General features: G+C 34.0%; 1 protein-coding gene across 1 annotated transcript; it reads left to right on the forward strand.

Moving 5' to 3' along the window:
* The first annotated feature begins 254 nt into the window (after nucleotides 1-254).
* LOC133293440 (uncharacterized) lies at nucleotides 255-7,644 on the forward strand. Its single transcript, XM_061492011.1, has 7 exons — nucleotides 255-359; nucleotides 2,525-2,644; nucleotides 2,766-2,830; nucleotides 3,572-6,403; nucleotides 6,582-6,686; nucleotides 6,781-6,955; nucleotides 7,201-7,644. Exons 1-7 carry the CDS (start codon nucleotides 357-359, stop codon nucleotides 7,402-7,404), a joined length of 3,504 nt encoding a protein of 1,167 aa, XP_061347995.1. The 5' UTR covers nucleotides 255-356; the 3' UTR covers nucleotides 7,405-7,644.
* Nucleotides 7,645-9,533: the final 1,889 nt, after the last annotated feature.

Raw genomic sequence — 9,533 nt, forward strand, 5'->3', positions numbered from 1 at the left:
CCAGAAAATAAAATAAAACGAAACTATATGACCAAAGTGTCCCTGATGATGTGAATTTTGCAGTCAAAATCATTTCTTTTTGCGATTTTTTTTTTTTTTTTTCATTTTCATTTTCTTGTCTCTAATTCATTGGAAAGTGTCTGTGTGCCACTGAACTACGTAGGTGTGTGTGCACTGAACAAAAAGCAAAGTCGCTATCTTTCATATAAAAGAAACAACAAAAACAACAACAACACCCACAACACAAGGAGAGAGTTTCAATCTCAGAAGACAAAACGGGTGATTACTTGAGAAAGAAGAGAGCCGTTGAGGCTTGGAAGAGAGCAATCCAGTTCCAACCCCTTGGAACTTGTCTCATGGTTCGTCCCATTACATCTTTCAATCATGGTTTTGTTGCTTTTTTCAATATTTTTGTTAAAGTCTTTTCTTTTCTTTTTTCTTTTTTGATGAAGACCCATTTGAGTTTTCTGGATATATGATGTGTGCTGATGTTTGATTGTTTGAGAATTTTGATTTTTTAATTAAGAAATGATATTGGGGTGTGGTTCTTTTTGCTGGTTTCTTTCATTCTTTTTATTTAAATAAAAAAAGATTTAATTTTTTTTTTATTTGTGTAGATAAATGATCCTGCTTATGGGGGTGGGTGAAATCTATATTTAGAAAATCTTTGGTTAATTTAGCTGTTCTTGTATATTTCTGTAATCTCAAACCCAAGCCTAAATCTGGGGACGACTTGTATGGCTATGGATACGGTGCTCTTTCTTTTAGATATTTTAGGCAGAGTATTTGTGGTTTAGTCAAATTTTACTTGTAGATTTTATATTAATGGTTCAAATAAGCCATAGTTTCAAGTTTGATTTTCTTTCTTTTCTTTTTCCTCCTTTACTTATTTATATAGTATCAAGTTATTGAGGTGAGCTTTGTTTAGAGTTATTGGAGGCTTAGTGAGTTTTTGATTAAATTAGAGGGATACCTTTCTTTTGACTGGTAGACAGAATTCAATTCATTCTGGGATAATTTAATCTTTTCCTGATTTTGATTTGGAGAAACCCAAGTTGAGGTTTCTCCTTTCCTGCACATCTCTATTGTGTGTGTGTGGAATTGCATTGTTTATTGCACAGTTCTCTCTATGATTTCAATTTCATGAAAGCCAAGAGATGTGGAGGATGTGTACTTTGTTTCTATATGCCCTGTAGAATATGAGCCAAAGGGTATCTGCAGCTTGGTGGCATAAGACTTCATGATCTTTCATGTTTAATGAAATGTGCTTGCATTTTGGATGAAATTTGAGCAGCCACAGATTGAAATTTGTTGGGTGTTCTTGCTATCTATAATGTTAGAATTGAGAAGGTGTATTCCAAGATTGCAAAGACGAGGTATTTTGTTTACTAGGAATATACCTGTTTGACTTGGAATTTTTCAATAAAATTGCCTTAAGAAAGTTAATTCTTTCGTGTATAGGCTTGGTTATTATGTTTTGAATCTATGCCATTTGGACTGTGTTGTTAGTCCACAACAATGATTATTATTTTTCATTATTCAGTGTTTTGAAGTTCTCGGTTTGTCATATTGATATTTAATTGCTTTGATTTTGTGTTTCTACATTTTATCATCGTCTTTCTGATAATGCTTTAACTTGTTTTAAAGTTTTAATGATTATGATATTTCTTGGATAGACAAATTAGTTTTTTGTGTGGCCATTTTCTTTTCAGATAAAAGAAATATGGCTAGTTTATTGTGTCTGAGCAATGTGGCTATTGTTCTTTATGCGATTAGCCCAGTAATGGATTGTTATCTATGTATAAAGGAGAAATTAATTTTGGTAATTTTCATATAAGGATAGGGAAATGAGTTTTTGCATATTGGTTTGGGCTTTTGATTCTGCAGGTTTTTTAGGAATTATTCTTTCTTATTATACTGGCAATTTTTCCATTAGGACATTCTCTAATACCAATAAGCCCTGTTACTACCTTGCCAAGGCCAGAAGTTTTCTGGAATGCTATCATCTTCTTTTAATTATTATTAACAACATTGATATCCAGGAAACAGTCTCTTTGCAATTATAGAAGGATAAGGCTGCGTATAAGGATTTCCTTCCCCCCACACTCGCTAGTCGGGTTTAACAGGGAGTGATTTTTTTTTTTTTAACAACATTGAATTTTTTTTTTTCCTGTGCTTCTTTGTTTGGTAAATGGCCATCCTTTAGAACTATGGAAAGAAACGATGCGTATAAAATAAGAGAGAGTAAAGAAGCTTACTATTTTTTCTTTTTTTCTTTCACTAATATTTGATTGTTTTCCTCTTGTTCCGATTTTAGCTTGCTAGTTTTTTAATTGAGCATGATCTATTTTTAACTTAATTGATCTCTAGATGACTTTTAGGTCATTGAGAATCTGTACAGTTCATAATGTAAACAGTAAAAATATTTTGAATATCAATTCTTTATAGAATCTTGTTTATCTTTGTTTCAAAAAATGTAATTTCTTTCTTCTTTTTCTTTTTCTTTTCATCTTCTTTTTTACAGGCAAGGAAGATGCGTTGTGCCCCTCAAAAGAAAGGTAATGATAGTTCAAAAGTTTCTGAAGCAAGAAAGGATTCCATATCAACGATACGTCAACAACAAAATAAAATCACTTCCTTGGAGGTCACAAAAACTAATTACACTCCTATTTTTTCCATTAATTTTCTAATTGAGTTTATCTAGGCAGCTGATCCTTATCTCTATTTTTTCTCCTTTTATCTTTTTATGTAATTCCTTTATTCAGGATTGTAAAGAATCTTCTCTTTCAACGATTACCTCTGATACGTCAACATCAACATCCCCTAGTAGGTAAAATAGTTTTGTGACTACTTCTTTGTTCTTATGGTAATTTGGTTCTATAATTTACATGTTTGTTTTATTGAAGTTGTTGACCTATTGATAGAACATGTGCTCCTAGGCTTGAAATCACATTTCTTTAGAAATATATTATTCATTATTGAATGATTTTAAAGCTTATGCCAAAAGCTAATAGTGTCATTGATTCTGTACATGGTGGGAGGGAACATGAATCCACGTTGGTATTGTCATAATGATGCTATGTTCTCCCCATTTGAAGGAGTGGCTCATTTATTCTATATTTTCTTAAACTTCTTCCTATTCTTCTTGCTATCTTTTTTTTTTTTTGTTATTCTAATATTACTAATTTATTTCTTCAATCGGGGAAATGGGGTCGAGGAAAATTGTTTCATACATGTTTTATCTGTGGTAAAAACTTCCAATAGGTGGTCTATTCTTTATTTGCAATATGTGTGCTGGGAGCCTTTGTTATGGTTGAGCATTTAAAAAGTCATAAGACCATAACACACTTAGTTATTTTGAATAATTAGTGCAACATGTTTATTTCTTTAATAATGTTTTAGCTTTTGAACCTCTTAATGGCTACACTGACTAAATTTTTTGAAAGTATTGCCTTTATTATATAGCTCCTTTACTCTCTTGTTTCATTTGTTTATTTATTTTTTTGTCCTATTCAGAAGACACTTGAATCCTGGATGTGACTATGGTTAAGTTCTTCTAATTATGTATCAGGTGTGCCATCCTTACGTTCCTAAATGTTGACCCTGATGGAAACTTGAGAATTGTTGCCCTACCAGTGCAGTGTTTCAATCACATTAACTTAGCTTCTGGTGTTAATATGGATGGTCTGCAACTTCTTTTCCCTCCACCTCCTAACAAGCTGAAGATTGATGAATGCAAGGGGTCAAGAGGAACTGTGCCTCCCTATGCTTATTCAGCCAAATCATTTACAAGAAGAAGCATTAATAGTTCAAATGTGCATCGTCGATGTCAAAATAAGATTGCTAACAAAGCTTCTAAACTGAATGAACTCCCTGGAAATTCACTAGTCTGCAACTCTGGCTTGTCCCCTGATAGTTCTTCTGCAGTTAATTCATCTAATAAGGTAACGAGTGAATCCAAGGAAGACAAGTCTCTGAAGAAAAACTCAAGAAAACGGACAAGAAAGAAAGTTAGACCGAGTAAGAAGCAGTCAAGTGACAGCGGCTCTTCTGAACGAGAAGCTCTTGCCGAGGAATATGTCTGTGTAAGTTTGGCTTCTGAAACGTGCAACGGCAATGATGTGGATAAGGAGGGTGGGCTGATTTTGTGTACAACTTCACCAGAATTGTCATCTTCTGATGATAGATTAATAAAAATTGATTGTGAAAGGAATGTGATGAAGGACAGTATCAATGTTACAGAAGCATCAAAAAGTTGCAACTCTTATATTGATGAGGCAGCAATATCAAAAGGTACTGCCGCATTTGAATCCAAGAATCAAGTTCAAGATAGGGGCTCTGGTTTTGCAGTCATTGATAGAGAAGTAAAGGACAACCAACATGTTGAGCTATGCTGTTTGAATGATATACAAGATACTTTGGTGTTGGATTCAGTTTCAGTTGGTTCCAAAAGTGATGAAAGTACCAATGCTGGTGATATAGAAAAAGGGTCCAACAAGGCAAGTTGCAGAATCACTTCAAATTCAGGAGATGGGTGTTTTCTTGGTCAAAACTTAATGAATGGTATTCGCAATAATTGTGAACATGATGAGGGAATCAGGCATGGTGGTCAAAATTGCTTTGCTAATGATAAGAGAGTTAAGCAAAAGAGAACAATGTCGAAGAGTTCAAGTTTCAACAAATTTGGGGGTGTTGGAATTTTGAATGGTCGAACAGGGAAGGAAAATAGTCATTCTGTTTGGAAAAAGGTTCAGAAGAACAGTTTTGATGAATGTGGTGGTGATTTGAAGAAAGCAAACACAACTCTGTCACAATTTTCCACTGAGGAAAAGGATCCTTCAGTTATCAAAAATTCTAATTCTGTTAGTGTAAATGTTCTATCAGAAACGGAGGAAAAAAAACACTTTAAAAATAAAGTTGGTAGGAAACCAAAAGTTAAAATGGACTCAGTTTCAAAAAAGGGTCACTTCAATTATTCTAGGAAGGGTTCCCATTTTAACAGGTCCTTGTTAAATGATAATGTGAAGGTTAGTGTTCAACAGAATGATATGTCACATATCTCATCCCAGGAAATTAATCAACAAGGATTGAGCAGTGTCTCTGGATTTGATTCTGATATTAATTGTGTGATGGCTGGGTTTGATAGCAACGGAGTTGAACAGATAAAATCTGAGATAGTTCAGAGTGCACAATTTCAACCTGAGGAGTCGGATCCTCAGAAGAGTGCCTGCATTACTCTTGCAAACACAAAGAATGAAAATATAGACATTGAAGATAGCTCATTGGTAGTACGAGGTGAGAACATCAATCAATCAAATATGTCTGAGGAGCAATCTCCCGTGTCTTATAATCTTTTAGGTGATGAGGTTGGTCAAATAGAGAAAGAAGTTTCTTCTGCAGACTACAATACACAAAACCAAAGCTCTGGTTCAGGATCTACTCTATGGAAATGGATACCAATTGGGATAAAGGATACCGGGTTGGAAAAATCTGAAACTTATAGTTCATTACCAGAATGTTCTGATGCACCACCTAGTAAAAGTTTTGACTTGGAAAGCAGTGTTGAACCAAAAGTAACCACCTCTCAAAATCAGGATTCTTCACTGAGTGCAAGCAGAACATGCACGGATCAGATTTACGGTAGATTGTCTTGTGTAGAGGAGGTTGAGAATCAGAAATTGGGGAATCAGTTTGCGTGTACATTGACAGAGCACAGGGACAAGCGTGAAGTAGCTAATCACATGATTTGTGAAAGTGACAATCAAGATATGTTAGAAAATTATTCCTACAGAATAGCTCAAGCTGTGAATGATGCCTGTATGGCACAACTAGCTTGTGAAGCTGTGCACATGGCCACAGGTGACCCAATTGCAGAGTTTGAAAGGCTAGTTCATTTTTGTAGTCCTGTAATTTGTCAATCACCCGATTCGCTCGGTTTTTTGACCTGCTCACAGGACCATGCTGGTGTCTCACTGTGCAGACATGAGATGCCTGACATATCTTTGGGATGCCTGTGGCAGTGGTATGAGAAACACGGGAGCTACGGGTTAGAGATAAGGGCTCAGGATTATGAAAATCCAAAGAGACTTGGTGGTGATGGTCATTTTCCATTTCGTGCCTATTTTGTCCCTTCTTTATCAGCAGTTCAGCTGTTTAAGAACCATGAAAATCGAAGTGTAAATAGCAGCAACAAGTTTCCAAATTGTGAGGTTTCAGAGCCATGTGAAATGATTGACATTTCGGAGCACTCATCTACTGCAAGCATTGAAACACCAAAAGAGATGGGTTCTATCAATAATGCATCTTATCCATCTAACAGCTCAACATGCTCTGGTGATTTAGATCTTCTTTTTGAATACTTTGAACTTGAACAACCTCAACAAAGACGGCCTCTGTATGAGAAGTAAGATTGTTCATCCCCTTTATCCTGTCATCAGAACATAGTGGTTTTTAATGTGTATTTCTTCACTTTTTTAGAGTATATGGTGCTTGCCATTTTATATGTTCAATAACTGATTACATTATATTGAATTTTTAATAGGTCAGCATTTACTTATGAATTGATTTTGATCTTGTTGCAGGATACAGGGACTGGTTAGAGGTGATATACCAATCCAGTCTAAAACTTATGGGGACCCAACTAAACTGGATTCGATAAACATGAGAGATCTTCACCCTACATCTTGGTAAGTGATCTACATGTCAATTATATTTCACTTATCGAAACAAAGTATATTTTATATCTGCATCATCATCACTTAATTTCAAGTGAATTTGTAGGTTCTCAGTTGCTTGGTATCCTATTTACCGTATACCAGATGGCAACTTTCGTGCCGCTTTTTTGACTTACCATTCACTTAGACATTTGGTTCGTAGAAGTACAAATTCTGATTTACCAACCGTAGGTTCTTGCATAGTATCTCCAGCTGTGGGCCTTCAAAGCTACAATGCTCAGGTATGAACTTTGTTGCTTCAACTGTTCTTTTGTGACTGAAAGTTCATGGGTTCGAATCCAAAAAATAGTCTTTTTTATGCAAGAGTAATGCTGCATATAAGGATTACCCTCAACCTTACCCTCGCTAGTCGGGGTTTAATGGGGAGTGGTTTAAACTTCTTCCTTTCATTTGAACCTTTTGAGATGAACCTTCAATTGGACATTTTAGGCTTACTAAACAGTTTTGCACTTTGTCATATGAACAGGGTGAATGCTGGTTCCAGCTGAGTCATTCTGCACTGACAGCAGAAATGTTGGGCTTAAACCCTTCAATACTTCTTAAAGAGCGTTTGAGGACACTTGAGGAAACAGCATCTCTTATGGCAAGAGCTGTTGTCAACAAGGGGAACCAAATCTGCACAAATAGACATCCTGATTATGAGTTTTTCCTTTCTAGGAGACGGTATTGAGGTCTCAAAAAGAAATTTCACATTAAATAATTACAAGTAGGCCAACACTAGTTACAAATAATTTTGGCTACTTTCAGATAGGATATTATCTCAAATAGGATCTAAGTGATATTGATTGTTCATATAGCAGGTTTCATTAGGTCCTGGTTGAACTAATTTCGTTTGTACATGGCTTTGTGCAGTACCCCTTTTTTTTTTTTTTTTTTACTTTTCATTCTCACTTTCAATTTTAGCTCACTTTTGTTCCTCTGAGGAGAGAAATATAAAGAATATGTAGTGATGGTGTTGAAAGATTAGCAGTTATTTTGAAAATTTCGCAGCAGTTCAGTTTATGATTCTTGTTTTCCTAAACATGAATGAAGTTTGTGAATGCTGCCATATGTGTGTTCAGAAAATACTACTTTTATTCCATCCATTTATGCATGCAATTGAGTTAATCTAATTTGTTTATTAATAATCATAAGAAACGATTCTTCATGATAGCTTTGTGATCCTGCTTCTTGATTCCAAGAGAACTGAATATAACAGAAATTGCCTAGCTAAAAACTTGGTTAAAATCTGAAGATGAGATTTTTCTTTTTTTCTTGTCTTTGGGATCGAAATCCTGTATAGCGCATGGTGCCCTTTAAAGTGAACCACTGATAATTATTAATAACACAATTAGAGCTTCATATTTTAATAAAATTCAAGTTCATGTTTAATAAATGATGAATCAATTCAGCTTTTTTTACAATAAAACATTTAATTTATTATTTAAAGTGGTTTAATAAATTTTAATTTTTATTTCATAAGTTTAATTTTGTTAATAACACATAAAAATTTAAATTCATTAAAGGGTTCGTTTTTTCTGCGTGATGTTTTTATAATTTTAATTTATTTCAGAATTATTATAGTCTTTATAATTATAATTTTTTAATCTTTTAATCCCAAAACGACGTCATTTTGAAAGTAAATGTAGATAATTTATCTGCATTAACTGCAAAAATATTTTTCTGTTAATTCAATTGTGCAAATACTTCGTCATTTAATACAAGTGTATTATGTTATTATTGTATCAAGAAATAAAAATAAAAATCGAAAAAATTATGGATTTATTTTAACTCAGTATCTTATTATTATTTTCGTAAGTTATTACATCTGTTTTATTTTTTAAGAAGTCCTTTACACGGCCCCTATCTCCAACAAAAGATATCTAAAATCTAATGTGTAGAGAGAGAACCATGGCTAAAGAGAGATGAGGCAATTTTACCAAAAAAAAAAGAGAGATGAGGCAATCAAGACTGATTTTGAAATAATAATAATCTTTAATAATTCAATATATTATGGGCCTTCATATATAAAAGGGGTTCGAATCTTGAAAATGAGCACCTTCGGTGTTGAGTTAAATAATTGTTATATTGCTCGATTCAAGATTAGTGATTAGTCTTATATTTATGCGTTCCTCTTTTTTTTACTAGGTCTTAAGACTAAGGGGACCTGACTCTAGGGGTGTTCATCAACCGTTCCAAACCGATTCAAACCGCGAAAACCGAACCAAAAAACCGATAACCGAATAAACCGAAAACCGAAAAATTGGAAACCGAAAGAAAACCGCAAATTTTAATTGGATTGGATCGGTTTTCGGATGGGTTGATGAAAATCGATCCAATCCAAACCGATCCAATATATTAATTATTCTCTACCTACTTGTCCTTTCTCCAATCATAGCTCAAAAATTTCTAAACTCAAGACCCATTAACTCATCAACTAAACCCAAAAAAAAACTTAGTCGCGTTTCATCAACTATGGTATTGTTTACTGATATTTTTGTATTTCAAATTTTTTTTTTTTTACAAAGCCAATATATACAAAAGATGTTATTTGCACAATAATCATGAAACTTATTTTAGGATTTTCAAAAAATCGAAAACCGATCCAATCCAAACCGAAAAAATTGAATTGGATCGGATCGGATTTGAAAAAAAATCTAAACCGAATTGATGATTACATGATCAAACCGAAGGGATTGGATCGGATGAGTTTTGCTTCCAAAACCGATCCAATCCAGACCGCGAACACCCCTACCTGACTCGTACCAAAACAATAATTACAGTTATGAAATTCAAGAAAAAAAAAAAAACCATTGGCCT

Source organism: Gastrolobium bilobum, unplaced genomic scaffold (genome assembly GCF_033153095.1).
Source record: "Gastrolobium bilobum isolate Gb01-03AN ecotype WA unplaced genomic scaffold, APGP_CSIRO_Gbil_v1 utg18566, whole genome shotgun sequence".
Classification (NCBI taxonomy): Eukaryota; Viridiplantae; Streptophyta; class Magnoliopsida; order Fabales; family Fabaceae; genus Gastrolobium; species Gastrolobium bilobum.

What these genes read in the sequence shown, in the direction of transcription:
- LOC133293440 (XM_061492011.1), top strand. An exon ending in ATAAAATCACTTCCTTGGAG is followed by an intron (nt 2,645 to 2,765) that starts GTCACAAAAACT and finishes TCCTTTATTCAG; the next exon opens with GATTGTAAAGAATCTTCTCT. An exon ending in GATCTTCACCCTACATCTTG is followed by an intron (nt 6,687 to 6,780) that starts GTAAGTGATCTA and finishes GTGAATTTGTAG; the next exon opens with GTTCTCAGTTGCTTGGTATC.